Source organism: Pelmatolapia mariae, linkage group LG1 (assembly GCF_036321145.2).
Source record: "Pelmatolapia mariae isolate MD_Pm_ZW linkage group LG1, Pm_UMD_F_2, whole genome shotgun sequence".
Classification (NCBI taxonomy): Eukaryota; Metazoa; Chordata; class Actinopteri; order Cichliformes; family Cichlidae; genus Pelmatolapia; species Pelmatolapia mariae.
The window spans coordinates 17,889,611-17,909,345 of record NC_086227.1 but is presented as its reverse complement, the minus strand read 5'-3'; the positions used below and the strand labels follow the sequence as shown (position 1 = coordinate 17,909,345).

The window sequence follows — 19,735 nt, the reverse complement described above, 5'->3', positions numbered from 1 at the left end:
AAGCTGTACATATTTCAGTATGTCTGTGGAGCAGATTTAACTCTTGTTAACAGAGCTGGGACCACATTTGAGGAAGCAGAGAAATAATTTTGGAGAGCCGATTGACCTGGAGCAGTGTCTAGCTGTGTGTCTGAGGTAAAATAGTATTATTTTACTATTTCTATGTGATTGTGTATTCAGTACTGGTGTGTCTTTGAGGTACACTTTGAGCTACACTTGTCAAATGCAGTGGTCTGATTGGTAAGATCTGTTTATTCACATGCAAAAATATTTAGCTTGGTTCAAAGAAATGAAAGGTGCATATTCATCCAGCGAAACCACACGGTCAGAGGGAACGGCGGAATTAAGAATAGTTGAGCCTGAAAAATATTTTTAATGAAGTATTAATGAAATATTCACACGGATATTACTTATCCTGTAAGTAAAGGCCTTCAAACTCCAAAATTCCTGCAATGTCCTCTGTCCTTATAATTATTATTATTATTATTGGTTCACCAGGAAAGAGCCATATTCTCGAATGCATCCTTTTTCAGCATATTAGTGCATCAGAAACACACTTTGAGAAACTCCCCAAGAGATGTTTTTTGGGGATTTTGTAGGAAATGACAAATCTGGACTTGACTGCTCCATCCCTAGATGTGTAAAGCTTAGTAAAAAGTTCTTGTTGCTTCTGCAGATTTGCTAAAAAAAAAGATTGAGATTCCCACTTTTCTCTGCGTGTTTAGTCTCTTAATGGTGATTCAAGTTGTAATCGTTAAACACAGCAATCTGCTGTTCACAAACTAACTAAGCACACAGCTTTACCTCTGTCTTTACAAATAAGTCCATGTCTTGTTTAAAATTCTACATTCTGTATCAGTCTTTCTTCGTCTTGTTCTTCTTGTTTTTCTTTTTTTTAATGTGAGCTGACATCTTTCAGGGACTAGCAATCTCACAACTTCTATAAACATCTGTTACAATGCATTTATACTGAAGCTGCATTTGCTTGCATAAACATATGTAAATTTTAAAAAATATCGCCTTCAGAACAAAAGCAATGAAGTGAGCAATTCTATGAGGAGGAATTTATCAAAGAGTATTTGGTGGTTCAAATGGAACAAACTGAATGATTTATACTTATTTACATGTGAATCCTAATTTTCCATTGACCTCACATGGATGGTCAGGGACAACCAAAGGGCCAGATGTGCCGTGGGGGACATATAATGCCCATGATTGGGTGAACCTGTTTAAACCGGTGCTTCTGAGCCTGCTCCTTGTAGTTCCTGTTCTATTGTAAACAAGAATGAGATGCGACTGAGAATAATGCACAGTGTGACAGTCATTACAATAGTGGCGCAGCCATAGAGTTAGATGCTAGTTTTGTTTACAGAGCAGACCAGATGAGGGACTTGAGGAACAGTGAAAAACACAGCTGCCTGGACTGGGAGTTGTTATGTTCAGGTGCAGAACATTTTTTCTCTTGGATGAATTCATGATGGTGACAGTCATGGCAGTATTCCTCTGCATGCTAATGCTAAGCTAACTCAGAAAAAGCTATATGATGGTACTAATGATGAGCTGACAGGGACTTGAACCAGATCTTAAGCTGGTTATCCACTGAAATGTCAACTTTCCAACAAGAGGGAACAAGACCCAAAGTCTATTCTACTCAAATAACATTAAAAGCAATGTCTTATTTACACCTAGACCACATTTCCCTAAGTCTGACTCCAGCTTAAAGATAATGAATCCCCCCCCCCCCCTAAAAAAAACCAAAAAAAAAACAGCTATCAGGACAGTACAAGTACAGCCTGGGGAAGCCACCTCAGTGCTGCAGCACGATTTTGATAACACAGAGTGGGATTTGTTTGCAGAAGAATCAGGCCTAGGGGTACATGCTGGTTAAGTCCCTAGTTACATAAACTTTTGCACAGAAAATGTGTTAACATAAAAACACCTCTTAGGTGTTTCCTAGCCTGAGGCCATGGATAAACAGCAGTGTGAGGATACCACTCAGGGAGCGGGATGCAGATGTCAGATAAAGTGACAAACAAGCCTGAATCATGGGGAAAACTTCAAAGCGACATGAGCACATTGTAAACTATTTTAACAACAAACCATCCCACAGCATATGGAAAGGTTTTAAGTATGAACTGATGGACAAAAAGACCACCCAGTGATGACTGCAAGCTGTCTGACACTTTTCAGTTCTTTCCTCATTTGACAGACCAGACCAGCAAGTCTCCTCAACTGAATACCCCACCCTATGAGGACCCAACATTGGTCTTAATGCCAGGTGAGGAACATCTCTCGAGAAGCGTGCGCTGTCACAAATCAGAAGCATCTTCTACCACTAAGCTAGATACGCATAACTTTGCCTACCTCTCATCTCATCCTCAACTAAAAGATTAAAAACGTTATGTCAGTGGACTTCAGAGAGCTGCATCAAACACCATCATTCTTCAGAAAGTGGTCAGCAAACTGCAAAAACCTGCATCATAAACTTTGTCTCTGACCAACCTCTTTCACTCTATTCTAAGTAAAGGGTACTTCACAGGGTTACATGGTGAGCCCAGTGCTCTCCAAACTTTTGACCCATGACTGTAACCCCATTCGTGCCATTATAAAGTTAGTTGGAAACACAGTAGTAGTGCTTATAGGGGAGACAGCCTACTGCCCTGAGCTGAACAATCTCACCATCGCAACCATTCTACCAGCTGTGCCACTATGTAGTGTTGCATTTGTCCAGCTGATGATCATAAGGAATTAGACAGATCGTTAGGTGGTCATTCAACATGTTAAAAAAATGAACTGGCCTTGGAAACAGTTCCAAGGCCAGCATTAAAATAACAAATAGAATAAAATGGAATAAATAGAACAACACAACAACAATAACTGCACGGTGAAGGTGAACCAGACCCCCCAGACATAAAAACAATTTGTGGCACTAAAAATATTCAAATCACTTCCTGTATGAACCTCTGCTGTGTGGTGGATGAAGGGCAACACAAGCCACCTAAAAGACTGAGGAGCAGCCCATCTACAGAGCCCCCATGCCTCCATCACACATCTCCTTCTGAAAGCACCGATTCCACTGTAGGCAATTACACACATGTACACACTGCACATCACAAAGTACAAGTAGTAAAAACTTTGTAATATTGTCACAGCTGCTTCTTTTTAAGATTATGTATACTTCTACATTCTATTTATTTTACTGTGAGGCATGATTTTCAGTTTAGTTCAATTCAGTTACATTATATTTTTTTAATGCCAAGTCACAGCAGCAGCTGCCTCGGGGCACTTTATGAAAAATGTACAAAAACATTGAATTGTATAGAATTTCGTTGTCCGTAAACATAGCAGATTAAAAGCTTTCAAAAAAGTGTTAAACCTAACATAACAAGAAGAGGCCAAAAGGCCAAGCTGCAACGGAGCCATGATTTCAGCTTGTGAAGAGATCCACGGTGTGACAGGCAAACATTGTGTTTACCTGTGTTGGTTAAACTATGATTAGACAATGAGTCCAGGAGTTTGAGTTCAGTTTTTTGCCCTTTTTTTCCTCTGATCAATCAAAATAAAAATGCAAAAATTCTCAAAAAACAAAGCAAATGTTCTTCCTTGATAAATGGCTCGTACACAAATCATTTATTGAAACTAGCATCTGGTACAATTACTGCCAATGAAATATTCACCAAATTAAAAACTCTTTTTTTCTTTATCCACTGATCTGCTTTGTATTTTACGAAGGAGGTATCTGACACGTCGTCCTTTCTATGGGATCATTTCATCTGATCAGCAGTAACATTTAGACAGACGCTGAAATAACTTTTTCAGGAACCTGCATCATCTGTGCTCAGAGTCAGATGAATTAGATGCTGCTGTCCACTTTTATTATCATCTCATAGAAAATAATGATTTTTTCCCCAGTGGCTTTCTCTAACCACATCCAGGAAACTTTTAAAAAAAAGAGCCAGGGGTCCTTATAGAACTGGCTGTCACCCTGGTGGAGCTCAGCCTTGTGTGAGTATCCTTAGCCTCATACCTTATATCCATATCCTTAAATATTTAGGGATCCTGACTACTCAGTGTCTAGATAGTGTTAATGAACCATCTGCGAGGACAGACACACACACACGCACACACACACACGCGCACACACACACGCGCACACACACACGCACACATATGCACAGACATATTCTGCAAACTACTACTTAAAACACAGTTTGTCTCTGCATTAGGCTTTCAAAAACGAAAAAAACCCAAACCCTTCTGGTCTGTGCACTTACTAGACAACAAGAATCAGAGGTCAAAGAAGGCTAAGCAACAGAGGTTCTTTAGTTCTTTACAACATAAAAGTGTAGGATGATATTCTTGTAAATGGAAATCTTCAAAGGAAGGTGCAGACAGTTAAGTGAGAAAATGGTAAATGCGTATTTCCTTACTTATCAAGCAATTGCAAAGCCTCTTTCAAAAATTCATGAGCTTGAAGTGTTCTTCTCCCCTGCCTTTGTCATCATTAGGCGTGTCTTGTTGCGTTACTGTCACCTGTAGATTAGTGAAAGACTTGGAAACCACTGAAAGGAATGTGCATCACATCGCCTTTTTAAAACAAGGACCGACTCTCGGAAAAACAGCCCCATGGCACTTCTGAACTCCACAGGATACCTCTGAGATGAAACAGCTTGCAACATAGCACCAGCAGCCTAACTCTTGTAATGTGCAGACACCCAACATGTCTGGGGTAAAGGAAGGACACAGGAGATCATTACACAGGATATTGTTTTTCAGTTAGAAGCAGAAGTCCCCGATCACACTTTTGATCCTGTTCAGACCATCTGCTATGGCATAAAAAAGCGTTACAGCATACAGAAATATTAGAGCATGTTTCTGATTTCAGAAGGAGAATACTGTTGAATGTCCTGTCAGATGCTGGCCCTTTACCTTGGTATGAATATGGTCACAAGAATGGCAGTTCCAGTTGCAAAGGTTTCATTGGCCGATGAGAGGAAATGTAACCAATCAACGCAATGCTTAAAATTACAGAACATACTCAAAACAGCCTGCCTTGAAATAGGGACAGCTCTTGTAAGCCATCAAACCCTTTCATTATGTTGCAGTGAGATTTGTCCCAAAAGCTTTGCAGATCCACACCGTACATCTCCCAAAGTGTGCCTCTACAATAATCCGATAGTGCAGAACCTTTTTTAAAAAAAAAAAAAAAAAAAAAAACAGCTTCAGGTTATTATGCTTCTAAAGCAATGCACAGACAAAACTAATGTGATTTGGACTCCTGATAAGTGATTACCAGTGTAATTGTGTGTGTGTGTGTGTGTGTGTGTGTGTGTGTGTGTGTGTGTGTGTGTGTGTGTGTGTGTGTGTGTGTGTGTGTGTGTATCAAATTGCCTCCACTGTGGTCTTGGACCATTATTTCCTGGCTCAAAAGATAGTTGTGGAAGTTAATAGTTTCATTCCCACATTACTGTGCATGTATGTTTGTGTGTGTGCTTGGCTTTATGTATATGTGTAACAGAAGGAGAGACAGAAAGAGGGACTGCAGTCAGCTGAGCCTGAAGAAGTCACTTGGATGAGTGACGAAACCTTTCTCCCACTGAAAAAGCTACGTCCAGCTGAACAGAATCAACTTTTTGGGACAGAGAAGGGAGTTACTAGAAAATTTTGTGCTGCCAAACGTGCCATGGAACATTGCTCATGATCATCAAAGACTCTTCTAATTTGGTCCAAATCAATATCTTTCTGTCTCCCTTGGTCTGTCTCACAGGCTCCCTCCCTACATCTCTCTATGTCCTCCTTTTGAACAGAGGCAAGGCCACCTTATTATAATTCAGACATTAATTACCAGCTGGGAATCAAGGCTAAATGAAGTCTCTGTAAATACTAAAGTGGTTCATTAAGTCTCCCTCAAAGTGTATCTGCTCTGGTTATCTAACTTGTTCTCAAAACAGTCACAACCCCATTAAATTAGTCCAGATTTGGCAAAGTCCGCCGTACACTAGAGTGACAGGTCGTCTGAAGATGTGACTCTTTGGTCTATAATGTCGACCACTGAAGTGGGACATACTTTATTGATAGAGATTGTAATTAACTGGCTGTGTGGAGACAAAGGAAATTGCACATTCATCATATCAAATTGGCTCAGGGGGCTTAGCAAGGGCCAGATAATGGCTCTCTTCATGCCTGAGCCGTGACCAGAGTGCAGACAGCGAGGGATTGCTACATTTGTATACACAATGCAGCCGTGGATTCACACAAATAAACAGTTGTTAACATGCTCATGCAAAAACACCACCACTAACACTAATGCTGAAATCAGACTGCTCCGTGCTTTTGTCTTTTCAAATGGTCGCTGAGTCAGATTAGCTATTAGAGCATAAACTCTTGGCGTGACTCCATAATGGATGTGCAAAGGAGCAAAGGGACTGACCTGACGTCATACCACTGCTAACATTTTTGCATGTGATCACAGCTAAATGAGCAAACACACTGTGTCGGAGGTGGGCTTTATCTCTTTCTTTTTCACTCACAATAGAGAGTGAGTGCGCCTGTGGGTACGCGCTGTGACTATGCACTCACAGAGGTGATGTCACAGCCATAGATGGGGTTCAATTGATTGATGCTCTTGACTGGAGGGGGGGGGAACTGTTGTAAAGACTTGCAGAAATGGGATAAAATGTTGTTCCTGTTTTACCGCGCTATTTTTATAGCAAGAGCTCTCCGTGCTGCCATGGGTCACCGTCACTGAATACATTACACCTGTGAACGTTGTCAAATATTGCCAAAGAAGAAATTAATGTGCACCGCAATGGAAGTATGGAAGCACACTGTGAAGTGAATGTGAGTGCCTCTCAGCGTGAAATCATGGGGATCTCGCCACTCGCCTTATCAAGCCCCAAAACTCTTCAGATTTTTAACATGTTCACAACTTATGCACAAATTCTGCGTTTTTTAAACAAGGAGATGCATGAAGAGGACACTAATCCATACACTACAATTACCACATACTGTACATCATCCCAGCTTCAACACACCAGCATTACTCTTATACTGTCAGGGGTGTTGTTCTATCAAGCTCATGTCATAAACCGGGTGGCAAAGACACGAATGCCATTTTAAGAAAAAAAGTATTTTAAATTAATTAAAAAGAGAAAGGACCTGTGTAATCAGCAATCGGTAGTCCAAATGAGTCCATGGGTGAAGAAATGGTGTGTGCCAGGAGTGTCAAACATAAGGCTTGAGGGTCAGAAGCGTCCCAGCAAAGACTCCAGTCCAGCCCACTAGAGGGCTTTGGAACAAGGATGATTAAAAGTTTTGGACTTTTAACTGTATTGTTGTAGGTTTTACAGTATTTCACAGATAAAGACCTCCCTCAAACCCAGTTATACTACACAAAACAACAGATGAACAAGTAAATGGCATAAAAGTTCCTGTTTTTTCACTATTTACTCGAGAATTTTTTGAAATTATTTTATTTTATTTATTTATTTATTTACAATGAATAAAAATAAAAAAAAAATAGAAAAATAAAAATAAAAAAAAACAGGATGTTTTTTGTTAATAAACAACAACTTATGATTACAGGACAGTCTGTCCAATGAGCTAATAGAACTTTTCTTGTAATTTTACACAGTAATTTCTTATTATTTCCGCCCAAAGAGTCATGCTGACAGATGTTTTTCCATTTATTACAGGAACATTTCTTTATCGTGTAGACAAACTGACATGCTGTTGAAAATGCACTTCTTTCACTCATAATAAGATATCTCAGGGAATAAATGCGTCGTTAAACATTGTTGCACTGACACAAAGGTGAGTTTCACTCATCTGGCCCACTTAACATCAAAGTATGTGGCCCACAGTGTAAAATGTTTGACATCCCTGGTGTATGCAATGTTGTTTGGTGTACAAAACCAAACTGGAAAGCATCAAAAAACGTGTCACGAGGAGAGCGACCCAGCAGCTGACCTCTGAGGGCTTTTATAGACAGGGGTGTACATAAGTGGTCCACAGGTGCGCATTCGCTGTCAAAATAAAAGACGCGCACCAGATAAGAAGTTGCAACTCGCGTTTGCGTACATATAAAAGACTTTGTATGCGTGGGATTTTCACGCATATTCTGCACCACATCTCTGTGCGTTCATCATTTGTTTGAAGCCAGCTCACCTCCTGCAACCACTTTTCCGAGAATACGCGCTTCTTTTGCGGTTCGGACTCCTTCTGACATTTCTTTGGAGGTGGAGGAACACCAAAGCAATTGCTTAAAGGAGCTTGCTTCTTCGACATCTTTAAGAGTTCTAAACAAATGTCTGTCCTCCTCCAGAAAATCTTATGTACGCAAACGCGTGTTGCAACTTCTTATCTGGTGCATGTCTTTTATTTTGACAGTGAATGCGCACCTGCGGACCACTTATGTGCACCCCTGTTTATAGAGCCCTGGGACACTGGACCCAGCTATTGCCAGTATTGGCTGATTGCAAGCAAGCCACACCATCTTCCCAATACCAGCAGATGAGGAAAGCAGGGTGGAGTAGATCATTACACTTAAAACGTAATGCAGTAGGATAATGTTATAACATATGTTACTGAACAATTCATAAATGATCCCACACTGGCCATATATCTCTTGAAGTAGTTTTTTAACTATTACAATTTTAATCTTAATTATTGTTTAGTTGAGTTAAAAAAAGTTTGATAATACTTCCACCTGTCCCCTTTATTCCTCTTTGGCTCTGACCTCTGAGAAGGAGAGTACTAATTTTTCCAGACTTCAGCGAGGTAGAGAGCAGATTTGTGTTGGTGTTGCGCGGGACCTAAGAGCTGTTATTTCATAGGTGGTTGAATTTGATAAGCGCCTTACACTTCTGTCAGCTCCTCATTGACAGCTTGATAACTATTGTCTGCTCTCTTCCTGTTTTGTCACCTCCATTTCTCTTCTTTTTAAATTCACCATCCAACCTCTCTCACCCACTCGCTCTCTTTCTCTTTTTGCTCTATCCTGTCATTCTTTGCGCCTATGCTGTTGTTCTTTCGCTTCTAACTCTTCTCCTTCATTTTATGAGACCTTTTCTTTTTTTTTCCACCACTCTGCCCTATCTAGTGGTTCTGTTGGACACCACAACGGTACTGGGAGAACTGGACTGGAAGACTTATCCTGTCAATGGGGTGAGTGACCCTAGTATTTCTTGAATTAAGGCTATTAACTGTTTAAGGTTTTTATTGATCGAAAAAACTTCTGATATCCCCCCCCTCCTTTTTTTTACATCGTGGAACAATGATGTCTACAATTTGAACCTCTCTTGTCCAAAATCGAATACTTGAGCCACAGCAGACTAGATTTTCTTGCATTTGAGTCAAATGAAGACAGAAGACAAGATCTTGTGTCTTATTAAAAAAAAATCCTGTGGGCATCAGGCAACGTGTTTTATACGGCAGCCTTCCTGACAGCAGTTAGAGCAATGTGTCATCCACTGAACAATGATTTGGTGACTTGTGGGTCAAATATATATATTTATTTTCAGCCACATTTTAATACTAGACTTCAAAATGCTTAGCACTCAAAACATATATTCAGTCAGTGAAGACATGTGACTGAGCAAAGTTTGCTCTGACTTTGTTTCTATTCAAGGGAGCACAAAACACAGCACAGCAGGGGTTAAGAACATATACCAAGTTTGTCCCTAGAGGAAGGTTGACTCAGAGGCAACAAGTGGATGCTGGGTTTGGAGGTGGACAGCAAGTGACAGCGTAGCTCTCAGGTCAGCCGTGTGGCAGATGTCATGCTGCAAAGGAGCATACAGTACACCACCTATATGAGAAGGGAGTATTGGACATACACACACACACACAGCTACAACATTAAAACCACTGACAGGTGAAGTGTACAACACTAATAATCTCATTAAAGTGTGATATTGTGCTGCAAACATGGCTCTGACATTTATGCGGATGAACCCATCACACTAAAACCACTGGACTAGAGCTTTGTTAGTCCCCCAACAACATTAGATGAGAGCATGGGTAGGAGCAGTAAGAATGTGAGTGAATACATTTACTTAAGTACTTGTTTAATGTACATGCTCTTTTTTTAAACATTCACATGTTATGCTTCCTTTTGCTTTTGTTGTTGTTGTGGTTTTTTTTTTAAGATTAATTGCATAGTTATAGATCAAGCTACCTACCAATCAGCAATTAAAATCATCAACAGCTGCAACATTAAAGAAATGTTCACTCTTTAATGTATTTAATCAAAAATGATGCTCCAATGATATCATATATATGATTCTGAAAAGGAGCATGTTTACTTTATGTACTTTAAATATATTTTAATTATACAATCTGTGCATTTTTTTAATACAATAATTATTTAAATAAAAAATCCAAGTACTCAAAGCCCCAATCCACAAATATAGGATAGTTATAGTTAAACATTTAAATTAACTTAACTGAGTGTGCAATTCTTGGTCTAAAAAAAAAGAGGCCACTTTTAATCCAGACAATATGATTTCCAGACTTCTGAAGGCTGTCTAACCATCATCATTAGTAGTAGTAATGATAATACTAATAATAAATATTATGTGTGAATTTTGCTGCTGGTACGGAAAAATCAACACACTTTAAAGAAAATCAGTAGGCATGGGAGCTCTGTTTGCATCAGCAGTATGGTTGATGCAAACAAAGCAGCCGTTTCTGTAGGCAGCTTTTCAAAACTTGCTGTGCTCGTTTTACACGTCTGAGCTGGTTTGGAGAAAGCAGAATGTGTGTACCAGTTTTCTCAAAAAGAAACAGGGATACTGTTACGCACAGAAATCTGATCCATCCTCAGGATTTCTGATTACTGTGTGGGCATGCACATCTGCGGCTTAAGTGATACAGGAATATCATTACATCGCATTCATTTGCTTCTATTCAAAGAAGCTTCCACAGGGGGAAAAAGCAGTTTCACTCAAAACTGGAAGTGTAACCCTTTAATCAGATAACTCAAAGTACCTTCAGTGCATTTAAAGAAATACACTTACTGCAGTTAGGTCTATATATTATTGAACGCAGGCATAATTTAAAAGTTTAAAGTGCAGACTCTCAGCTTCAGTTTGAGGTGCTAAGGAATTACAGCCATTATTAAACAGCTCCCCTATTTTTAGCTTTTGTAGCTGTCTTTTTGGAAAGTCTGATCTGGCTTTTCTGTTTAGGAGAGCAGTCATCAGTTTGGTGAACTTTCTGTATTTTCTTTATGACAGACTTGAAAAATGGCGTACATACCATTGAAAAGATCCTGTGATCATCCACTGCTTTTTTCTGTGGCTGTCTAGGCCTTTTTATGTTTCTCTGATCACCCATATATATTTTTTCCCTCAAAATATGCTAAATTGCTAATTTGGCCACTCCAAATTTTTCTGCTTTCTCTCTCTAATGGATTTGTGTTGTTCCTGCAGTCTAAATAGGGACAGTTTTACTTGCACTGAGGTCTCCTCTGACCACATGTTGATTAACAGAAACACCTTTCAGATACAAATAAACACACTTTGAATCATCTACAGACCTCTTAACGGCTTAATTTATGCTCAAATAATGAAGGAATAGTCAGACCCACAGCTTTTGAGTCAGCTATCCAATACACTGGATACACTGCCTATAAAAAAAAGAGACTGCATATAAAAATAGCTTAATTTCCCCCAACTGTTAATGCAGTTAGGAACACAACAAATACATTTAAGTTAGAGCTAAAATGCGAAACGTGTTTCAGTATCAAAAAAATATAAGGACCCTATAATTTCCCTATAGCTGTTTAGATGTCTTGTACATCATAAGTTAAGAGTAGGTGCATCATGAGCCAGTCCATCCAGAAATAAGTACAGGTCTGCTGAAAAATAGACGTCCATTCTCAAATACATGGTCAATGAGCAACTCTCCTCTGACCCACTTCCACTTCGTACCGAACTCTCTGGATTTATCAAATAAATGAAAAGACAAACTTCAAAATAATAAATAAATTGGTGTCTTCGTGCAGTTAAAAATCGCAGGACAGCTGCTAAAGACTAAATACTCAAGTGTTACACTATTAAAGCTTCATGTATAACATTATTATTTATACCTCGTAACTATGAGTAAGTAAACATGTAGAAGTCCACTCTTCCTTTGATTTAATTTATTCATGCAATTAGATATTAATTAGGTGCACCTGCCCCTCAAATAGTTTAAGCAAATATCTAATCAGCCAATCACATCGCACAAATTCATTAAAATTTCGGCATGTAGCGATAGTCAAGATGACGTGCTGAAGTTCAAACTGAGCATCACAATGGGGAAGAAAGGTTTAAGGGACTTTGTACATGGCATGGTTGTTGGTGCTAGACAGGCTGTCTGAGTATTTCAGAAACTGCTAATCTACTGGGATTTCCCCACACAACCATCTCCAGGGTTTACAGAGAATGGTCAGAAACAGAGAAAATATTCAGTGAGCAGCAGTTTTCTGGCTCAGAGGTCAGAGGAGAATGGCAAGACTGCTTCAATTTGATAGGAAGGTAACAGTAACTAGAATAACCAATTGTTATATGCAGAATACCATCTCTGTTCTCTGCACAATAAAATAAACCTTAAAGAAAATGGGCTACACCAGCAGAAGACCACACTGGGTGCAACTCCTGTCAGATAAGAACAGGACACAGTTCACACAGACTTACTAAAATTCTACAAAAGTAGATTTGAAAAACGTTTTCTGGTCTGATGAGTCTTGATTTCTGGAGCCACATTCAGGTAGTTGTGTCAGAATTTGGCTTAAACATCACAAAGGCATGGAGCCACTCTGCCTTGTATCATAAAATTCAGGCTGATGGCAATGTTGTAATGTTGTGGAGGATATTTATTTGGCACACTTAGGGTCCCTTAGCACCAACTGAGCATTGTTTAAATGCCACAGGCTGTCTGAGTATTGTTTATCATTTTTCTAATGGTGGCTTCCAGCAGGATAAAACACCATGTCACAAAGCTCAAATCATCTCAGACTGGTTTTTTTGAACATGACAATGAGTTCACTGTGCGGCACAGTCACCAGATCTCAATCCAGTAGAGCAGACTGGAAAATGGTAGAATGAAAGATTTGCATCATGGATGTGTTGCTGACAAATCTGCAGCAACTGTGTGATGCTGTCATGTCAAGATGGACAAAAATCTTTGAGGAATGATTCCAGCACCTTGTTGAATCTGTGTCGTGAAGAATTAAAGCAGTTCTAAAGGACAAAAGGGGATCTAACCCAATAACAGTTTGGCATATCCAATGAAGTGTCCAGGGAGTGTGAGCACTGCATTGTTCACGTTTGTTATGTGTATCTAATTCTCTCACGTATGTCGATTATTAAACCACATTTATCTAATATAAAATAATACATTTGAATTTAGTAAAACAGCACTTTGAAGCTGAGACCATTTGTGAAATACTGAAGATGCGATTAACCAACCTCCTGAAGCCCAGAGATCTTAATTTAACAGAGTCTGGTTTTCTCGGCTTTTGTTGTTTATAGAACATATGCGACAACATTTATATGCAATGAATACAGATTCAAACAAGCCTTTAAAATATCTAGAGATTAAACTAATTTAATTGCAGTATATGATTCTTTTAGGTCTGAGCCTGAAGGAGAAGCGCTGCTGTAGATTTCATTCTTACAAATATTTCATCGGGGACTGAGCAACCATCAGCAGCAACAATAATTTTTTCATGACTTCGTGTCTAATTCGAGACACAAAGTGGTTGTGGGGTGGGGGCTGTTTGTGCTTTCAGGCTATTATTAAAAGTGTAATAAATCCTTTGGAGCAAAACCAATAAATAGCAGCAAAAGGCTGAGATATTTTCAGGGCCAAATACCAATATTGAAAAAGCTTCTCCTCCCTTGCACACAGCCTAAACAGCGTTTTTGCTATGGGGACCAGCAATGCCATTAATTGGTTGAACAAAAACACAGCAAAACTCCACCACCTAGATTCATATCAAATCAATAATTCATCAAAACTACAGAGATTTAATGACATTTTCATAACACCACTCTCTCCCTTCCCTTTAGTCTGACAATGACAAATTGCCTTGTTTTAATCAAAACCTCAAATCTCTTAGCCAGGTTGAGTGCCGCCTCCGTTATTTTTAATACAATGCTATCTGTCTGTGCAGTGTTGGTAGGTGTGTGCACGTGTCATTTATCTTAATGTTTCAGCACCCATGAACATGAACTATTTATTCTCTGATTTTCACCTTAAGGGGAACTCCAGATTAACTTTTATTTCTGACTTTGTGCACTAATTACATAAATTCCTGTTGCTGTGTTACTAAAACATGGGTGGCTTTCCAAAAATAAAAACATTGCATGTGATAACCAAAAACTGCTGCCCCATCTTGACAATCATTAAATTAAACTTCCTTGTTAACAGCTAAGAAACACCAGCTAACCTGATCCTTTATTTGGAGAGAATATGATGCCAGTCATCACAGCTGCCAATACCAAAATATTCTTGGAAGTGAGCTGAAGTGAAAATGGCCAAAAGTGACTCATTACTTGCACTGAAAAAAAAAAAAAGAAAGAAAGAAAAATCCTCTGGGGCATTTAGATGCTTGAGTCCAAGATACAAACCCAGCCAGAAGTTTAAATCAGTTCTGTACTTCCTTCCATGGTGAAGCCATTGCCTATGCTGGCTAAAGCTGGCATAACTGCAGGCTATGTATTATTTTTGGTTTTCATATTTGGTTAAAATTGGCTTCTTTGGATTTCTTATGATTTCATTTTTTTTGTTATACTTTTTTTTTTAAATAATTTACACTGTTTCTGCTAACTTTCCTTTGTCACTGCATTCTGGGGCTCCCTGTCTGTCTTTAAGTTACTTTTTGTTTTATTTATTTGTGCAGTTTTTTTTTTACACTTCCTCTCCTTGTCTTATTCCCACCTTTAATTTCCTAATAGTTCCCGTATGCAGTCTTATGTCTCTCTTATCAGGTAGTTTCACAATTTGCTTCCCACTTGTCTGCCCTCAAGTTTCTCAGATTCTTCCATTACCTTTAATCTTTTTTGTCTTTCTGTTCTGTTTTAGTTCTACCCAATTGGCTTCTTCTCTGCAGTGACTCAAATAGTTGTCCGTTATTTATTCATTATTTAGTATCCTTCTTCAGTCTTTTTAACTTTGAAACAGATATACAGAAATATTGTGGAAAAAATGAAGTAATAAATACTCACCCTAGTGGAGGCATTTCAAACACCTTTTTTGTAAAGAAAAAAGAAAAGCCTACCCTTTAGATACATTTTCAATTTGTTTCTGTATTATTCTTAGTGTAGCTGTCATGGAGGAGGACCCAGAGGTGGACTATTAAGGCAACAGGATCAACTGAAAAGATGCCTTTATTTAAACTGACAAAAAAGTCCAAAAACCCAACTAAAAACATCACAACATAAAAGACTCTAACAATTTTGGCAGCAAAAACATACAGAAGTAAAATAAGACACTGTGAGAAGGACTGAGAGAAAAACACCTCTATATATACACAAGAGAGCAATTAGAAGAAGTGAACACAGCTGGGGGGAAATGAAACACAGGTGAAGAGAATCTAGGTAACGAGACAAGGAGGAAATAAAGTTCAACAAAGCACAAGAGACAACGGAGTACCAAAATAAAGCAGGAAGTAACAAATGGGGGTGGGGGGCAAAGACTTAACAAGGTTACTGGGGGGATACACTAGACTGAAACACAAAGAATTAAATGTAAATCAATACTGAAGATGTAGACAGAACCAAGAATTCAAAGTAACAAGAACTAAAGAATAAAACCCCAAAGGAACTATAAACTTTATAAAACTCAAAACACAGGGACCCATGACTATGACAGAATTCTGACTAAAAGTCTGGTAAGGTGGCCAAAGATCAATAAACTTGTTCTTATCATAAAGAAAAGATGTTTAGAGCATCTGAAATACTGCTATAAATTGCATTCACTTTATTACCCCTCTACAGCACAGTGTTGCCCTGGGCAAAGAGATTTTAAAGACTCGTGCTCAGTACATATGAACTTAAACTATGTCAATCAACCAGAGCGTTTGAAAAAGAATCAAATTTCAGTGCAGTTGAAGTTGTGGGAGTCACTATCGAGCATGATTTGATGGTGGGGCATCCTTTTCTGACGCATGGTCACATGACCACATGGTTTGACAAGAACGTAAGAATATTTTGTAATTGAACTGTAAATAAAAAATACTGTAAATAAGTGACCGTATGAAGTTGTAGAAAGGGTTTTTTCTCAGGTTTTATGAAGGTTTCTAATTTTGCATTTTCGTTGCCTCAGGGCAATATGGTGCGATGAGGGATATTTCCTGTGGGAGAATGTCATGTACTTGTGCACATTTCACATGTTGCTGGAACAATTCTATTCTATTCTGTTCTATTCTAATTTAATTATATAGCGCCGAATCACAAAAAGATCAGATGACATTCAACACAATTTTGAGATTTACATCGGGAAGCTTCCAGGTGTAGACGCAAGTGAAAACATGGTCCCAAATCCCAAATTGTCTGTAAAAATCCAAAAAAGAAAACAAGAAGACAGGGCGAACCAATGGTGGTATATCTCGAAAGTATGAGAAGAAGTAGATGAAGAAGAAGAAGCAGGCCCACAGCTCCCATTTCAAACCAAGATCTCCTCTTGGACAATGCATCACTCTGGCCAACAAAATATGACAACCCAATCGGTCGGGGCAGATGGCTGCCCCTCCCTGACCCTGGTTCTGCTGGAAGTTTCTTCCTGTCAAAAGGGAGTTTTTCCTTACCTCTCTCACCACATGCTTTCTCACTTGGGGCCATCTGATTCTTGGGGTTTTCTCTTTATTTGTTTAGGGTCTTTACCTTACAATATAAAGCACCTTGAGGCAATAAAGGTTGTGATTTTGCACTATATAAGTAAAATGGAAACAAACAAGGGAAGATGTAGGGTACCTGGGTGCACAGATACACCAAAGTGATGCGTACAAAGTGTAATGTGCACCTCTGTTTTATAGCACAGAAGAACTGTTTTGTGAAGTTTCCCACAGAGTGACAGCACTGTCTCACAGCATTAGAATCAATGTGACATGACACTGGACAATATGAACCTAAGCCTGTATCAAGTCAGATATGTAAATATGTTTCAAGTGTTTTCAGATCTTTGTTTCATAATCTTTTGGGATGTTTGGAAGTTTTTCTGATATTTTTATTGCTCTTGCACAGTTGTGAGTTATGATACATGAGTTAATTATTTTCTCTATTATTATGTTTTGTTTTGTTTTTTACTATTGTTGCACAACATTGCCTCTAGGTAACTAAAAACATCTTGGAGAAGGGGTGTCTGAAATATAATTTTTTTTTGTTTTGGCAATAAAATGGCCCAAAGTGAGTCAATAATTGATGTTGAATAATTTTCAGCATGTACCATCAAACTGTGTGCAGAAGAGGGCTTTAGGTATATATTCTAGGACTGCAGAGGCTATTTGAGTACAGTGAACTCATTGTCATGTTCAAGAAACCAGTTTGAGGTGATTTGAACTTTGTGATATGGAAGCAGCCATCAGAAGATGGACACACTGGATCTGATGATCATAAAGAGACGGTTGTCAGTTGGTACTGAGGGGTTCAAAAGTGTGCCAAGAAAATATCCCGCACACCATTACCCCAACAACAGTCTGAACTGTTGATATAAGGCAAGATAGATCTCTTCTTGCATATTGTTTATGCTAAATTCTAACCCTACCTTCCAAATGTTGCAGCAGAAATACCATATCATATCATCAATACCATATCAATACTAAGTTTGTGAACTGCCCATATGAATTGCAGTGTCAGGTTTCTGCATACTGCTGTAGCAAATCTGCTTTAAGATTTGACATGTTGCTCATTCAGAGATGCTTTTCTGCATAGCTTGGTTGTAACATTTGGTTATTTGAGTTACCGTTACAGGTCAAAGCAAAGACCTGCCGCCAGTAGGTCAACCATTACTCAAACCAGTCCATCTGGTACCAACAACCATGTTCAAAGTCACTTAAATCACATTTCTTCCTCACCCTGATGTTTGATTTAAACCTCAGACACTGAGTTGCTGCTATTTGGTTCACTGATTAGATACTTGTATTAATGAGAAGCTGGAACAGTTTTACCTAAGGAAGTGGTAAAGCTTCCTTGTTTGTTGTTCGTTTCTTCAGTGATTCAAGAGGTTTTGTCAGCATTAACTTCTTGTTCCACTGCTTTTATGACTTTGTATGCTGAATAGTATTCTCTGTTTTCATCACTGACTTAAATAATTACATAAGCCATATGTTGGCAAGGAAAGGTCCAGATCTACTTCCAATTGAGGACATTAAATAGAAATAAATCTGAGACGAATGTTTAATTTTCCAGCTTAATTAAGTGCTTAACGACTTAGTTGGCTCTTAAAAATATACTTTAGATTGAGTATTAATGCTGCCAAAGGTGATGTTCACTTCACCATTTGTAAAAAAGAAAACTTTCTTCTCATGCATGTAAGCCTGGTCTTTGTCCAGCCATCAGCTGATTTGAAAGATGATGTTTGTATCTGCAAGGCAAAAGTTCCATCTGAAGCAAGCTGTCAAATTTCTGTCAAGAGCTCAGTACATAAACTGCTGGAAGCAAAAAAAGAAAGAAAGAAAACCCCAACATAGCAAGTTTTCCATTCTGAACATCTCTGCAAAATAAAATTGTTTTTCAGCTACTTCTCAAGCAGTTGCAGAGAGAGCTAAAGTGTGTCGTAATGCATTATTGGTGTGTCAAAGCAGGAAGCGAACACTACTTAACCGAAAAAATAGGAATATTTTTTCAGGCGTTGTCCGGACAGGCTTTGGAAAAGATATATTGGGATTTACACCAAGCCCCAGCCTCACCCACTGATTCATATTGTGCACAGCAGCTCTCACAAAAACAGCTCCCAGCAGTTGGAACCTCTGGGGTGGTGCTAGTAGGTGTCTGAGACTGCATCTAACAGCAGCACATCCTGTGGGCGTTTTGGATGGTGGGGTGGAGACTCCATTGTTCAGATATGGGGAGTTTGGAGGCTGGATAGCATTCTCACTTGCTGGTGTTCCTTGAGCCATTCCTGAATACCATCCTGCTGGGTAGGCCAAAACTGTCGGTGAGTAACATGGAAATGGGTAGTATACTTAGTTTGCAGTAATTTTTAGGTTGTACAAGTTAAGGTAACATCAACATGAATGCTGTTACCCAGGTTTTCCTGGCTATTCACTTCACATGCCTTTGATTTTATTGTGGCTGATCAATGTACATGCACAGACTGTGCAGCTAAACTGACCTGCGGGGCTGTCTTCATTAAGGTGTCCTCATTCAGATAAAGTATCATCAATAAAATGTTGCTTTCAAACACCTGCACCGACAACATCCAAGTTGAACTGCTTGTTTTCTCTTTAAAAAAACATATCATCATTTAAAAACTGGATTTTTATGTGATGATATTATGAATTACTCAGGTAATCTTTGTCTAAATTGAAAAGTGTAAAAAAATTAAAGTGTAAGAATACACAAAAAATCTAAGAAGTCAGGAAGAGTGCAAAAGCTTTTTCACAGCACTGCATATTTTTATATTTGTTAATTTTAAGAGAATTGATAGCAAGAACATTTTAAAACATTATGAGCTGTTCAGCTGCACAGTCCCGATAAACATTATTAATTCCTATGGATGTAATTGAGCAGAACTATTTCTAAAGGTA

At 38.7% G+C, this 19,735-nt stretch overlaps 1 protein-coding gene across 2 annotated transcripts in view; it reads left to right on the top strand.

Moving 5' to 3' along the window:
• Positions 1-19,735, top strand: part of LOC134627880 (ephrin type-A receptor 6-like) — a 71,681-nt gene that overhangs the window by 6,038 nt on the left and 45,908 nt on the right. The window contains exons 2-3 of one of the 2 annotated variants that reach the window (XM_063474334.1): positions 2,210-2,278; positions 9,101-9,165. In XM_063474334.1, the coding sequence (XP_063330404.1) occupies positions 2,210-2,278; positions 9,101-9,165 (134 nt within the window). The remainder of the gene's footprint in view (positions 1-2,209; positions 2,279-9,100; positions 9,166-19,735) is intronic. The other variant, XM_063474343.1, reaches the window with a different exon arrangement.